The sequence below is a fragment of the Pimephales promelas genome, chromosome 7, assembly GCF_988280905.1.
Source record: "Pimephales promelas chromosome 7, fPimPro1.hap1.1, whole genome shotgun sequence".
NCBI lineage: Eukaryota > Metazoa > Chordata > Actinopteri > Cypriniformes > Leuciscidae > Pimephales > Pimephales promelas.
This window is the reverse complement of record NC_142775.1, coordinates 3,106,350-3,122,187: the sequence shown is the minus strand read 5'-3', so window position 1 is coordinate 3,122,187 and position 15,838 is coordinate 3,106,350. Positions and strand designations below refer to the sequence as shown.

At 40.0% G+C, this 15,838-nt stretch overlaps 3 protein-coding genes across 4 annotated transcripts; 2 read left to right on the top strand and 1 right to left on the bottom strand.

The window, feature by feature from the left end:
- The first annotated feature begins 957 nt into the window (after positions 1-957).
- On the top strand, positions 958-3,128 carry c7h2orf76 (chromosome 7 C2orf76 homolog). The gene is made up of 5 exons (XM_039690981.2): positions 958-1,236; positions 1,349-1,399; positions 1,485-1,522; positions 2,483-2,564; positions 2,685-3,128. Exons 1-5 carry the CDS (start codon positions 1,107-1,109, stop codon positions 2,759-2,761), a joined length of 378 nt encoding a protein of 125 aa, XP_039546915.1. The 5' UTR covers positions 958-1,106; the 3' UTR covers positions 2,762-3,128.
- An 82-nt stretch (positions 3,129-3,210) lies between these two features.
- Positions 3,211-11,070, bottom strand: steap3 (STEAP family member 3, metalloreductase). Of its 2 annotated transcripts, none has more exons than XM_039690980.2 (5): positions 10,959-11,070; positions 9,401-9,890; positions 6,843-7,370; positions 5,614-5,778; positions 3,211-4,039 (listed from the first exon to the last, which is right to left on the bottom strand). In XM_039690980.2, exons 2-5 carry the CDS (start codon positions 9,881-9,883, stop codon positions 3,770-3,772), a joined length of 1,446 nt encoding a protein of 481 aa, XP_039546914.2. In that variant the 5' UTR covers positions 9,884-9,890; positions 10,959-11,070; the 3' UTR covers positions 3,211-3,769. The 2 variants fall into 2 exon arrangements, with proteins under 2 accessions (XP_039546914.2, XP_088989071.1); XM_089132945.1 differs by lacking the exon at positions 10,959-11,070 and adding an exon at positions 10,282-10,363.
- A 294-nt stretch (positions 11,071-11,364) lies between these two features.
- Positions 11,365-15,153, top strand: LOC148978240 (uncharacterized). The gene is made up of 5 exons (XM_089132946.1): positions 11,365-11,522; positions 11,758-11,863; positions 12,525-12,641; positions 12,761-12,839; positions 14,400-15,153. Exons 1-5 carry the CDS (start codon positions 11,365-11,367, stop codon positions 14,492-14,494), a joined length of 555 nt encoding a protein of 184 aa, XP_088989072.1. The 3' UTR covers positions 14,495-15,153.
- Positions 15,154-15,838: the final 685 nt, after the last annotated feature.

The window sequence follows — 15,838 nt, the reverse complement described above, 5'->3', positions numbered from 1 at the left end:
TGACTTTACAAAGTTCGGAAACTGGTACACAGTGTTTCCCAACCCTGTTCCTGGCGGCACACCAACACTGCGCGTATTCTTTGTCTCCCTTATCAAACACACCTGATTCAACTCATCGGCTCATAATCAGAACCAAAAGAATTTTTACTTATTGGAATCAAAATTCAGGAATCGATAAGAATCAGAACTTTTAAAAATCAAATGAATCAATCACTCCCAGAGAAAGTCATATTTATAAGCTACCACTACCAGAGTCTTGTGCAAAAACATATGAAGCTAACCCATGTTCTGTCATGTTCCCCTAGATCATGAATTTTAAGTTCTATTGTTGAAGATTTTGTTTTATTTATCCCATTTGGAAAGTGTTCAAATTATATTTTTGGCATTCCATTTCTGACAAGTGTGAATATAATTATAAGTGGTTATAAAATAACTCATAAAAATAAGCCATATAATAAAAAAAATGTAACGGATTGCATTGTTGTGGTGTGGAAACATTTATTTTTCTTAACCACTAGTTCCACAGTGAGGGAGTCACCATAGACATACACTAGACATCACCTTGGATACGGCAGTTCATTGGAACGAATGCGTCAATAGAGCCGCCATCTTGAAACAGGGGAGCCCCTCCGCTTAATGCATCAGCGTCAATAGTAGACACAGGTCTAACAGAAATAAAATCACCATAAATCATCATGAATGCGATTTTTCTTGTTTTTTTGGTTTGTTCCAACGGTCAGACATGTATTTATCATTGATTACAGAAAGAATTTTTTTTTAAAACATTCTTCCAAGTTCAGATTTCATCCGTGAACATCAGTTCTATTGCTCTTGCCTGATACTGCTGTGCTGCCGGAAGTACAAGAAGAAGAAGAAGATACTGCTGTTGCCTGCGATCGACGCATCATACAGCGACTGGTTTGGTCTAGACTTTCACTTCTCAGAACATGCTGGAAATAAACGCTTTAAAATTGTTATTATAAAAAATAGAAGTAACGTTACGCTAAATAGCGAGGAGCTCCTTGTTAATTTGTTAATGTACATGTCTGTACGCGCTAACCCCCGTGTGTGTTTTGCGTGTAGTTTGAGTGATTCTGCCTGAGAGGATGTGTGATCGCGCGGTTCTGACGCTTCGACTGGTTCGGTCCTTCGAGCATCGCAACTTTAAACCGCTGGTTTTCAAAGACGTTGATTTAGACCAGACCGTGGAGGAGTTTATTACATTTGCTAAGCAAGGTAGACACGATGACAACGGGTTGACATAATTCTCATGACTCATGAGTAAAAAGTAAATCAGCTGCTTCATAACATTGACAAATATGAATAACTAGCACTTTTCTCTTTGAAGAAGTTTCAACCAGAGCTGGATTGCCTCCTCCCTTCAAGCAGTTTGACTATGGTAACCTAAGTGTACATTATGCTCAACTTTCCCCCATACAGTAAAAGAAGCCGTATTGCTTTATCCTGTTGTTGTATTGCTGCAGATACGATGAAAATCATACACCAAGCACACGGAGCAAAGGTAACTTTAAACATTCACTTGTGGCATAAATTTGCATGATAGCACAAGTCTATTTGATGTGATGTTTACATCTGGAAGACGTAGTTTTTCAATCTACAATACGTCTATAGGACGTTTCCTGATGTCAAATAGACGTTTAGAAGAAGTATGCATTCTAAAACATTACATCTTAAAGACATCTATTTGACATCTGACAGGACACGTCCTATAGTAGACGTATTGCAGATGAGTAAACACTTAAAAATACGTCTTCCAGATGTAAACACACATCAAATAGACTTGTGCTATCTGCGATTGATGTTGGGGGAAAGTGCTGTAGGCTATTTGAACTGTATTCAGTCATGTGAAGTAGAGAAGCAGGGCGATGTCTTTACAAACACGATCTTATTCTTAAATGTCAATCTGTGGGAGAGTTCTCATGTGTGAAACCATTTCACAAACTGTCTTTTTAACCTAGGTCGGATATAAACATGATGTCTAGTGATCAAAATGAATCACATTTTGAAAGTAACTTGACGATTTACATAATGATTGTACATTGTTTCGGCAGTAGGTGGCGACAAGAGACTGTTAGGAAATGAGTTTGTCACTAGCTGTTTTTGTTCACCTAATTTCATGGGAATTTTGGGATATTGCATAAACTGCTGGATGGAAATGGCAAGGCGTTTATAAATAATAATAATAATAATAATAAAAATTCACACACGGCACGCACACACAAAAAAAGGCAAGGCAAGTTTATTTATATAAACTCACTGGATGGAGATTCTGCTTTTTTATAAAATGGTTTATGCAATATTCCCAGGATGCGCTTGAGATAAATTCGCAATTTAGGATGGCAACATAGCTATTGAATCATTCATTCAAGAGATTTGTTTAATTATGGCAATGAATAGCTTTAAAACAAAAGGAAATATAATTATGATAAATATGAATAAGATATTTTTTTGATGATTTCAGACGAATGAGCTTGTAATGAGCTTAGAGGACGATGAGAAGTTGATTCTGCGTGATGGCTGCAGGTTACGAGCGTGTGCAGTTGGTATGTCAAGCATATAATACAACTATATATATATATATATATATATATATAAAATTTAAACCTGATTTACTTTTTGTGTACCTGCTGAAATCTTTTTCAACACATTTCATCTCTTCACAGCGAATGAAACAGAACTTGCCTTCTTCAAAATGGCCGACTATAAACAGTTCAAGGCCAATCCACACACAGAATGGTGATGGCCATCAGGATCCAACACCAGAGGCGCTTCTTTTCGGTTGTGACGTGGGATTGAAACACATATTTTAATTAGATCTATAGCTTTACTTTTTATATTGTAGTCTTACAATTCATATGTTGTCAGCACAGTTTCAAATATGCAAGTACAATTTTGAGTGAAAATATTTTTTGTTTGAATATTCTTACGTAAGAATATTCTTCTTTTCTTTCAGAGCAAAATGTGTGTGTTGAGTACCAGTTATTTAAGTGTTTTTTATTTTATTTTATTCTTCAGTGAAAACAAATCACGTACCAGAAATCTTGTTTAATTTAAATGACACATTGTAAGTTGTTTGCTGTTTTTGTTAAATAAAGTTATAAATCATGCTTTCACAACACTAGAAATTTTATTGATTGAAAGTTCCTGTATAATATCCACAATAACTGAAGCCAATCAGTCAGGCCGAGGAAAAGTGAAATGAAAAATGTAAGTTTATCAGAGCAAAATATGCAGTCCATACAATTTTTTTTGTGCATTTATAAACAGACATTAAAATACTTGTTTCTTTACATTTAATTACAAGCTTTGTTTACAACAGTTTACTTGCATTAAATGCAAAGCAATTTCTGTCATTATTATTACTCTGTATAATGTAGGCCTCCCTGTTACAGACGGAGTTTACACAGTAACTGGCCCAGAGGAAGAACAACTGAAGTATTGGGATTTGGTAATAATATAAGGCACATATGAAGTCCACTCCGTGATTTGGAAAAGTTGGGTCAGGAGTTATTTAAGGCCAGAATACCTCGGCACGATATCCCTTTCAGGTAAGGCTGACTCAAACTAGTCAGAGATTTTGACCAGCCTTAAAATACTTCATAAACATGTTCCACTTTTTATTCTGCCCTTAGACTTTTTTAACCTGCATGTTTAAACTGTTGGGCACTGCAACTGTATATCCGCGTATCACTTCATCCTATAATAAGAGTCCTCCTTATATTCCTCCTAGTACTTCTTCTCAGACTTCCTATGCTATTCCATCATCCGCCACATGAGTCTGTAAGACTGGACAGTTGCGTTTGCTCTCCCATCCGCGGCGGATCCGTGCCAGTCTGATGGAGATGCATGGCAGCAGCAGAACGGCTCGGCACAGCAGGACGACGCAGGGCAGAGCCACGGCCAACACAGAACTGGGTGGCATGTAGAACGGGTACGCCTCGATGTGGAAGACGAGATCCCAACCAAAGAAGAGCGTGTGCATGATGGACAGAGTCAGAGCTATGTAGCCCAAACCTGACTGAAGGAAGAAGAGAGTTGAAACTTCAAATTTAGTAAATGTTAAAAAGCTGCTATTGTGCCTGTATGTTGAATGTTCATTTGCGTGCTAATCAAAGACATTGCCAAAATTATGTACATTTGAAATCATGTCACAGTATCTGTTTTTTTTTTTAAGGCTCTCCATCCAGAACAACATTTTCATGTTTCCTACTAGCCTAAAAGTCGACTATCACAACACGACATCATGACTTTTGCGTAAACATACACGCCACTTTCGCGCCAGGTGGCGTATTATCGCTACGCATTTTGAGCTATCCGCGTGTATGCGTCTACGCCATTAACGTCCGCGTCATTCCGCGTGTCTGTACACGCAGTCAAATATCCAGTCATAAATGCCATTAACCCCAGTGACGGTTAGGTTTAGGGACGGGGTTGAGGTAAGTCATATATTTATATAACGTTAAGTCAACGGCGTTCATAAACACGCTGAAAGGCGATTATGCGTCTTGATAGCACGCCAAAAATGGAAATACGAATTGGCGTGTCATACACACGCTATTTCATGAGATCAGTCTGACTATCAAGCAATTAATGCACCAAAACTAGCTGGGTATATAACTCAAATCAACATGTAGCGCAGCAGATTGTGCATTTAAGTGTACTTTGGTGGTTAAGCTACCAGGTTTCAACTAGGCCTTTATGCTAACAACCATTTATTTTTTGGAGTTGTTCAACTCCCAAAACTGGAGACCCAGTTTCTCAATATGCGTTCTTGTGCGATCTTGCGTCCTTGCGTGTTCTCGTTCTACGTCATCATCCACTATGAAAGACTGATTCAAATACTCCAGAACGCAAGTACAGAGGACGCATCAAATCACCTGGATGTGTTCTTGATATTATGGATGCAAATAAGGCAGACTTTAGAGAATCGAACAGTTAGAAATCAAAAAAAGCCATTGTTGTCGGAAGCCTGTGAGTTTTCAACTTCTCTTTTTCCTCACTTTACACGGGAGATTCCCGCTGCAAGCTCAGAAACGTGGCGGCTTCTGAAATATTTTTCATACTCATTTGCAAGCATACACAAAGTCAAATTAAAAGATCTATGATGATGTGCTAGTAAATCTGTTAAAGCACCCCTGTTGTGAAAATTAAGCTTTTTAGTGTTGTTTATATGTCTGTGTTGTTTCAAACCATGTGTAAGTTCATAAGTCGACAGCATTACTGAGTATTTTCTTCTTTAAAAAGTAACTAAACACTAAACCAACTTTTTTTAGTTAATGATCTGTAAGAATGGATCTTTATTAATACCAGTCATTGATTCGAGTAACTTTTTTGACATTTGTTTATAAAGTGTTTTATTTCTACAATATATGGTGTAAAAGCGTCTTAGTGCTGCCCTCTTCAGGTTGAACGATGGCTACTGCAGTTGAATTTTCCTAAGAAAATTCAAGAAACTTCCTAATGGAGTTACATGACGTCTTGGGATGAGACTGTGTTACTTCGGCAATATATCACATGCGATCTACTCGTGAACTGTTAATGTGCCTCCAGGAACAGAAATGGGAAACACCTGTATGTTTTGCATGGGCTCACCTGTACAAAGGTAAACTCTCTCCAGTTGAGGGTGTTTCCCACTGAGGGAAGGGAAGTGATGGCCAGTAAAGAGAGGACGCCCAGGCCCAACACTCCACAAGAGAGGTACAGTTCAGATCGCCAAACTCCCAGCTCATCCCAGGGCTCCTCTACGCCTGCTTTCACCTGATGCGTTCAGACAAAACATAGCATTCACTATGCTTTTGGGTAACACTTTAGAATAATGTCCCGTCATTTAAGTAACTATGCAGGACTAATGAGTAGCACTACATTAAAGGGTTAGTTCACCCAAAAATGAAAATTCTGTCAGTATTTACTCACCCTCATGTTGTTCCAACCCCGTAAGACCTTCGTTCATCTTCGGGACACAAATTAAGATATTAAGATCACTCCTGCATACTAGTCCATAGGCTTCTTGAGGGATTGGCTCTTGCTGTCCCCGAAAAGTCATTAAAGACATCGTTAAAATAGTCCAAGTGACTACAGGGGCTCAATCTTAAGTTTATCAAACGACGAGAACACTTTTGTGCGCAAAAAAACAACAAAAATAACGACTTTATTTCAACTATTCACTTCCTTTTCCATGAGCCTGTAAGTCAGTTAACGTAGTGTGATTGCGTAGAGCTACGCCACACGTAGGCTCACTATTGGCCGACGCTGGTCATGTGTGTGTGATGCGTGTGACGTACAATAACAGAAGCTTACGCTATTAAACTAGTAACCTGACTCGCGCAGAGGGAGAAATAAACGAATAGTTGAAATAAAGTCGTTATTTTTGTTGTTTTTTTGCGCACAAAAGTGTTCTCGTCGTTTGATAAAGTTAAGATTGAGCCCCTGTAGTCACTTGGACTATTTTAACGATGTCTTTAATGACTTTTCGGGGCCAGCAAGAGCCAGTCCCTCAAGAAGCCTATGGACTAGTATGCAGGAGTGATCTTAATATCTTAAATATCTTAATTTGTGTCCCGAAGATGAACTAAGGTCTTACGGGGTTGGAACAACATGAGGGTGAGTAAATACTGACAGAATTTTCATTTTTGGGTGAACTAACTGTTTAACACTTCAGCTACTACTATTAACTAATAAAGAAACCAGCTTTAATGTAGTGCTACTCATTAGTGCTACTCATTACTTCCTGCATAGTTACTTATGACGGATCGTTATTCTAAAGTGTTACCTGCAACTAAACATCTCAAGATCTTTACTCTCAGTGTTTTTTGTAAGTGCACCTGTCTGTAGGCAGTATTGACGAGCCTGTGCAGTGTGATTCTGCGCAGCGGCTGGCAAAGGCTGTAGACACCATGCAACGCTGCACACAGAAAGCTCAACAGGCCCAATTGTTTCCTCCGCTGCAACCAGTTGTCCAACCATGATGGGAAACGCTGGTATTTGGTGCCCCTCCAGAGCTGCAACCACGCAGCAAACAAGCCTGGGAAGTATACAAGTGCCAGGGTCACCAGGGCCACTGCTGGCAGGCTCTCATTCACCAGACTGAGGGCGAGACGGTAGAAAGCATTGTGTCCTTGTGCAAGAAATGGCAGCAGAATTCCCCGCAGAAAGCCATAGCCGTAGAAGAAGAAGAAGAGGAGGAAGGTGACAATGATCGCGCCGCTCCAAGATGGGAACAGGCGCAATGATGCAACCTCAATTTCTCGAGCAGCAGACAAGCCGCCCACATCCAGCGGGTGGAAGCCCATCTTCCGAGCCAACTCCACAACTTTCCTCTTCCCCTCAGTACTGTTACTGCAGATCAGGACCTACAGCATTGAAAGGAGCAAAGGAAAAAAAAAGATTTTTGCTGCTTGTTCGAATTGCTTAATTAAAATGACGTCATTTTCCGTCATAAAATTGTACATTTTCTGAAAAACAACTTTTTTGAACTCGTCCTAAACGGTTGCTCCGATTTTCAAGAAAAACCATGCTGCCAAAAAGCTATGGAATTTAAGTTGATTGGTCTAAATCGAATATGGCGTAAACTAATTTTAAGTAGCACATGCGAAAACATACGTAAGGCTGTATATCCACAACGCTTTTAGCCTGACTTCGTCTTACTCATATTCTAGTGAGAATATGAGTCTGAAACTCCTCCGTAGGGCTTTGATTATGAGGCGTGTCTTAACCGAACCAGGAAAAAAAAACCTCTGCACTCAATTGGATAGTCGGTAGACCTACAACCAATCGGAGCAACGCAGTAAGTCAACTACTTTGCATAGCGCAGTTCTCAACTACAGAACTTACTTATTTTAGAAGTAAAATAACGAGTGTTGCTTCTTTTACTTGGTACTCCCTAGTGTGCGACCAAAGGAGAAACCACAACGACCACAGGCTTTTCATTACGTCCCATCTTCTTAGCGACCGTCAGAGCCAGCTGATAAGTTACACTTTTCCCGAATCAGGTAGGAAGGACGCCAAAAATATCTTTTCGATCGACAAATGCCTTGATTGCAGTTCTCTGTTTGTCTATTAAAATGAATGCGCTGTCGATTTATTTTACAAAAGACACGACAATCTAAACATCTCAATTCTCCAGCTGCAGTCATCTCTGAGGGAACCCAGTTAAGCGATCTTTTAAAACGTGATGATTACGTCCCTGCAGATCATCTGTCCATAATCATAATCATAATTACTCCTCAATGGATCGAGTCCAAACCGAACTTCCCGGCCAAAAAAATTTGTGTTCGGGCTGGCATCCAGGCTACAACGCTTTATCATATTCAGACGAAACTTGGTACATGTCATCACAAGCAAGACCTGAGGCGACATGCTACGTTTCGGTACAGCGCCACTTACTGGTCCTTAGATACAAAAAATTGCTATTTTGCTTATAACTTCTGAACGGTTTGTCTAAAAATCATAAAAGTGGTCTCATTAGATATGGGGTGTCATGCCGAGTTGAATGATATCCTATTTGCCCATAACAGCTATTTTAAATTTTGTACTAAAATGCTGTATTTTATGAACGCATGAACGTATTGTTACAAAACTTGGTATGGGTTATCGGTACGATGCCCTGAAATGTGGTTGACTTCACAGGAGTCATTTCCTTATATTCCCGAATCCTTGGAGAGTCCAACGTTGCCAAACATGCTAGGTTTTTTCTTATTGTTAGTGCAACGTTGTGACTTAGAGCTTTAAAAAAAAACTTGCGAATATCTTTGAAACCGCTAATCCGATCGAGACGAAACCACCGTAGGAAATTCGGAAACATAGTTCGCTGGCTATTCGCTAATGCCCAAATGTTAAAATTTTGATAGTAAGTGGCAAAAAAACTAAACAAATGGGCTCTATGCACGGCGGTATTTCCGGTGAAGGTGTAAGGATGCTCGATAACTTCCGCCGATCGTAGAGTCCAATGCAAAACCGAGAATTTATATTGAATTTTATACTCCATGGTTATACTAAACAATAGATAAAACAGGCACCCCTCGTTGTGTTTATGCTTCTTTTTAAAATTATATTAAATAAACATAACTATATACAGTATAAAATGACATCTAAACGTACATGTACGTTTCGTTTCAAAGACGGGAGGACAGTAAATTTTGAAGACTCGGGCCATAATCCCGTTTTCCTCGGTTTTCCTCCGCTTTAATCTACACAACCGGAAATGGACGAGCATCCTTGCGCCAATGCGGAACTTATGCGTGCATATAGCCCATTATGTTTGTTTACCTTAATTGGTACATGCGTGATCGATGTACAATATTAAATCATGTAAATTTAACACAGCTCAAATAACCCTGCGCTAGTTTTCAACAGATACAGATAGCATAACAGTAGCCTTGACCTGTCTGCTTCCGTCATGAGGTCCAGTCTGCAACTCCCAGGCTGAAACCGTGTTAAATCCTTTGACCACCAGACTGTCTGGAAACAGCTCAGCTAGTCGCTCCGCATTGGAAGGCCCATGGATTTTCATCTCTGCTGCGTTACTAACATCCACAAGCACTTTCCCTGCAAGTGCAGACTGTAGTCCCAGCAGGGAGCGGTAATTCTCAGGGAACAAGGCCATAAACACCACACACACGGCTTGTGATGCTGCCCCCTCCTGGTTCCTCAACTCCACTGCATCAGGAAACAGTCCTGATGGGATGCGGTTCACACACCGACTCCCGACCACCACGCGAACACCACAAGCTAGCAGCCGCCGAGCCAGCGAGCGGGAATAGTCTCCGGAGCCGAGTATGGCCACCGTAGGGCTGGTTAGACACACACCCGGTGCATCAGCAACTTCAGAGTCTGAGAGCAAGGGAGTCGTCAGATCTTCTGCCATGATCAACCTGAGATGCAGATTGTGAGGAAATGATATAATTATGCATTTCATACTGCTGTACCATTGATATATTATTATAGGTTCAATACTTGTGTGTAATTAACTTGTTTTAAATTTCTTATAAAAATATTGGTAACTCATATAGGGAATGCAGATTATCTATTCTTCAAATGTATAAGAATACATTCATTGGTTCCATGTGATTCAATACTTTAATGTATAATAATATCCTTTTTGTGATTCTCTTAGTATTTTACATTAATAAGGTTTGTACTTCTCTATAGGGATTATTTGTTTTTGTTCTGATTTTTGTCAAATGAACAAACAAAAAACACATTACGTGTGTGTAATTATACTAATTAACTTTTTTATTGCAATAAAACATTGGTAACACTTACTTTTAATGTGTCCTTGTTACATGTGACATGTAGTACTAACTATAAATTAGGCTTAGGCCTAATTACATGCAATTAACCCTAAACAAATACTTAATCCTAAACCTAACCCTATACATGAAGTTAATATTACTCAGTACTTAGTATGTATATTTACACTATAACAGGGACACATTAAAATAAAGTGTAACTAAAATATTTGTGCCCATGTCACCATATCAAAATGATTATCATTCCATAAACGCTCTATGCTTTCCCTTTCTACAGCAAAACAGGAATATATATAAGTATACACTGTCCATTGATTTTCTCAATTTTAAACTCAACCATTCAACCCATAATTACCCTTTACATGACTGATTTGCCTATAAAGACTAGTGGATTATTGTTTTGTTTATTTTAAATACATATTTGGATGACATGTTATTGTTGTGTAAGTATTTTATTATTAGGCTATAGTCGTCGTTGTTGAGCATGTTAGAAGTTAATATTTTTGTTCCTTCAAATGAGTTGTCAGTAAGTTTCGTTTCTGCTAAAGGGGTGCTATAGACAAACATGCTCAATTACTCAGGGCAAATGCTAAAATTACATTCTGTAACTTTTACATTCCTTTACATAATTATTTAGAGTTCATTTCAGAAAATCCATTATACTGACTAAATGATTTAACGCGCACTCACCACTTCCAAACAACTTTCTCTGGCGGTTCTTGGACTGTGCTGATCCAGGACGGTGCGCGCTTCCGTCACTGTGCAATATAGACACGAGACCGTGCAGAAAAAGACATTCCTTATCATTCACACCATGCTATCTATCTAGAACACATGGGAGCGTTGCGACGCGGCGCGTTGCGTTCTGGAGTCGAGTTTACAGCGGATTGGTCCGAGAGTGATCAATGACGTATCGAGACCCCTTATATTCCGTGTTTTTGCTTTGAGCTCCTGTGTTAGGACGACATTGAACGGAATCGTAATGCATATAGAGGCCTCTCGTGTGAAGTGTGGCGCCTTGGCCGTCCTTGGTGGAGCTAATAGATATTTGTCCAGCTGATCTGGATCCTATATCTGCACGGCCGATAACGCGAGCATGACCTCGGGCGAGGCGATTTCTCCTTCCTCGTGCAGCTCTACCCGCACGCGCACGACGGTGGTGTGCGTGTCGGTGGTCGCAGCGCTGGTTCTCGGGATCGGGATACTGAGCGCGTTGGCGGCCGGGCCGCTCCATGCGCAGTGCGCTGTCGAGTGGTACGGAACCGCAGTCATGCAACTAGGCACAGATACAGAAAATCATCACAGTTTTTTTACATTAATATCTGCATGTGTCTTGCTGCTGACTCCTGATTTCTATAAACATTCAAGATATTTAAATTCTTACATTGAATTTTTTTTTCTAAATTACCTTTGTATGAAATGCCTATTAAATAAGCTATTTTTGCATATTTGATTATTTGTTCAATATAGTTATTTTTATTTATTTTAGGAAACTTGATATTCCCTGCTTTGACGTCTCCTCCCTCTTGGTCAACCAGATTAAAGAGTGGTCAACAGAAACATGTCATGGGAAGAGCCAAAGATGCCTTTATTCTGTGAGTGAATATATTATTCTATATTCTTCACATGAATATAGGCTACTGTAAAGAAAAAGACAGAAAACGGGTGCTAGGGAGCTTCCATGGGTAAATTTATGCAATTGTTTTATATAATATAAATTAAAGTATCATCAAATAATATGAATCAAGCTCACATTAAATAGTGGTTCCCACATCATATTCATTCACTAGGATATTTACATGGTAGGCCATTAAAAAATACCTTTAGTATTAACATTGAACAAATTTAAACCATGCATATTACATCACAACAAGGTGCGCTCACATTAGTTACATTTCAGCAAAATAAATAAAAAAAGTCTATTGTCAATAGCATCAAAGCTCGCAAGTTTCTTTTGTGAATTTGCATGAGGTAAATCTGTCCGTTCTCACGGAAATGCTATCTGAAACCACCGCAAAATTTGATCAAGCAACAGCAAATGACAGCACTTTTATAACCTTTTATAATCTCTGAAATGCTCAAAACATCCTAAACATTTCTGCCAGAAATCAAAAGCACTGCATTCATATTTACTCTTATAGGAACTCAACTTGGTCTTGAAAGTATTATTTTATGTTTTGCTGCGGTCACTAGTTGAGTGAAGGTCCTGCTTCAAACTGGTAATTGCTTACATGTGATTTTGTTTCCTATCTTTAGCTGGTGTCTGTTAATGCAGAGGACATCACTGCCACACACACAACTCCCGTGATGAGGTTTGTGGATGACATCACCTTCAACCTCAGCAGTCCAGACACACACGCCTGTGATGTTCAGGTGACATGACCTTTCTTAAAGCACACACTCTATTTATAATGCTGTGTTTCTAGTGTCTTGGGAATGTCCTGACAATAATAATGACAAAATCCTAATGGAAACATTCAATCTGTCCTCAGGGCCGGTCTATCTCTCGGAGCTGGTATGCCATTTTAGACTCAGGAACAAACTACCTGAACATGTACAATCTCATGAGAGGTAAGTGCGAGAGACAGAGCTGACATTGTTTTTGCTAAGCCTTAATTCCATTGCTGACCAATGTAGTCTCTGCAACAGTTACTGTACACCACAGTGTCAGAAAATCCTTTGTTCATTTCTAAAGGAAGTCACTGTGTTTTCGTTTCTTTTCCAAATAGGTTGTTGTGTAGATTAAATTATAGTGAACATGTAGAACATAAGCACACTTTACATGTACACCAATGTAAATTGATATTATTAATAATGAATTCATTTATCTATACATAGCATTAGTGTTGTTAGTGGCTATTGAAAATTTTGTAAAACATTGGGAACAAGTGTGTGAAGCTTTTCTTATGTTGTTTCAAACTGCTATGACTTACTTTCTTTTTTCTGTGAAATATAAAAAGAGAGCATTTTGAGTAGTGCACTCTCCCTCTGCAAGTAACGGGGACATTTCAAGCAAAGTCACCATAAAAGTATCACAAAAATATCCATATGCTATGGGAGTGTTCTGAAGTCAGAATTTTATATCTTTCTTTTTCCTTTTTTTATGTCGTTTTTCACTGATGATCTGTCACTGTTGTGACTGGATCACTCAATAATCTAATCAGATTTATGAACAACTCGATCAGGGGTGCGTTTCCCGTTAGCCAACTATGGTCGCAAGTTGGTCGCAATTTCCATTGAACTCTATTGGTAACGACGGAACTTGCGACCATAGTTGGCTAACGATGCTTTCGGGAAACGCACCCCTGACCGGTTTTATAAAGGAAATGATCAGACTCATACCTTCATGAATTGGACATCCCTACTTTCACATGAACCTTCATGAATGCTTCAACGAGCGGGCAGATCAATGTCAAGCTATTCACTAAATACATGTTATTCTGCTCTTCGTATAGACCCCTTTTCAGTTGGTAAACATGGTGATGTTTTTTTGTGGGCGGAGCTTAGGTGGAGGCAGAACGATCCCTCTGGCCGCTTCACTAACGCTAGTTAGCAAGGATTGTTAGCTTGTTCTTTAACGATGACTGGAGAAAATCCGATATTATCTTAATGTGTAAGGTCACTCAGTGTCCAGGACCGCGATTGTTATTTCCAAAAGTTATCTTTAACAGACGGAACCAGATTGGCCGACCTGTAGCCGTCTACACGCTCACTCAATACATGGACGATCTGACAGGATTAACGTACGTTACCTCGGTTGAGTGGCCTGACTTCTACACCTACCTTATGGAGAAACCGATCGTAAAGAGAAACTGAGGCATATAAATCTTTAGATGCCTATATGGTCCTGTACAAGACTTGTGTGTATGATCCGCAGTTCTGCCGAGCCAGCGCCGAGACCACGACAATGTAAAGAGTGACATTACAGTGCGATATTAATGATGTGAATATTTTCTAGAAATAAAAGTTCCAGAGACAGCATATTCATTTTTCATTAATTCTTGCACCAAACAACACAACAAGATGACATTTAATAATAGTAACAATAATTTAACTCTTTCTCTCTCTCTCTCTCTCTCTCTCTGTCTCTCTCTCTCTCTCTCTCTCTCTCTCTGTGTTTGTTTGTTGCAGGCAGTGGTCTCTCCTCTTCTCCTACTTTCACTGAATCTACCAGCGACAGACTGTGTACTCAGTTCAGCTCCACTCGACAGACTCTTCCTCCATAAACAGCTGCACACATCTGGATCACCACATACAAACACGATTCTAGTAGAAGTACACACTTTTCTCTTTTTTATACATACATTAAAGGGGACCTATTATGCAAAATTCACTTTTGCATGGTGTTTGGACATAAATGTGTGTTGGCAGTGTGTGTACACAACCACCCTACAGTAATAAAAATCCACTCACTCCTTTTTTTAAAAACCCATAAATGGCCTTAGTGACGTCACTAAAGCCACAGGCCCCGCCCACAAGTGTTGATTGACACTTCCGTTATAACCCGCCCTGATCGAGTTCTCTGCGAGTTGTACACATCGGCCATTGCTGCAGCAATGCACTCACGAGAAGTGAAAAAAAAGCTGACGATCTGCCGGGTTTTAGAAGATTAAATACAACCCGAAACTAAAAAAGCCTTTATTTACCCAAACCTGTCGCCACACGCCAAGAGACAGGTGTCTATTTGGGACTTTTTACGGTACTCTCGCAGAGAGAGCAACCTCCAGCATAGAGTGCGGTTTAGAATCGGTTCAGTTTTTTGTTTAATCTGCCCTACTAATTTAACAAAATGTATATCAGTTCATGGTTTGTGTGCGTATAAGAAAGAAAGAGAAAATGTGAGTATTTCATTGAGACTTGAGATTAAATAAACTAGTTAAGTATTGTAGATCTTGTATTAATTTTCACATGCAGCTACACATTGTCGGTTAAAAACAAGAAAGTGGCTGGTAAAAACATTGAGTGGCTGGTAGATTTTGAAATCCAGCAGCCACAGTGGCCGGTGGACAAAAAAGTTAATTTCCATCCCTGATCCAGTCCATGGAGTGGAATCAAGCGAAGACACCTGAGTGGTCGTAGTACCGGCTGAAGTGAGTACATGCGAGTACATGGGAGGGCGCCATGCGCTAGAGCCCAAGAGGAAGCCACACTCTGGCTTTCACACCAAGGGGGCACGGGCAACCTTGCTGCTGGAATGCCAAAGCAATGGCGTCCACTATCCAGTGAGACAGCCACTGCTTGGAGAGAGGATTCCCTTCAGGTTCCCACCATAACAGACAAAAAGCTGGTCTGAGGTCCTGAAACACTGCATTCTATCTACGTAAGCACGGAGGGCGCATACTGGACAGAGCAGTGCTAAAGCTGGGTCAGCCTCCTCCACCTGATCTCGAAAGGGAGTGGTGGGAACGCCACCAGGCCGGGGTCTCGGGATTATGTGAGAATAGGCCGGCCCGAATTCCAGGCACGCTTCGTCAACAGAATGTGTGTACAGGTCTCCTACTCTCTTGATGGAGGCCGATGCAACCAGGTTCGCTGTCTTAAAGGTATAGCGGAGGATCTTTCCGAATTTT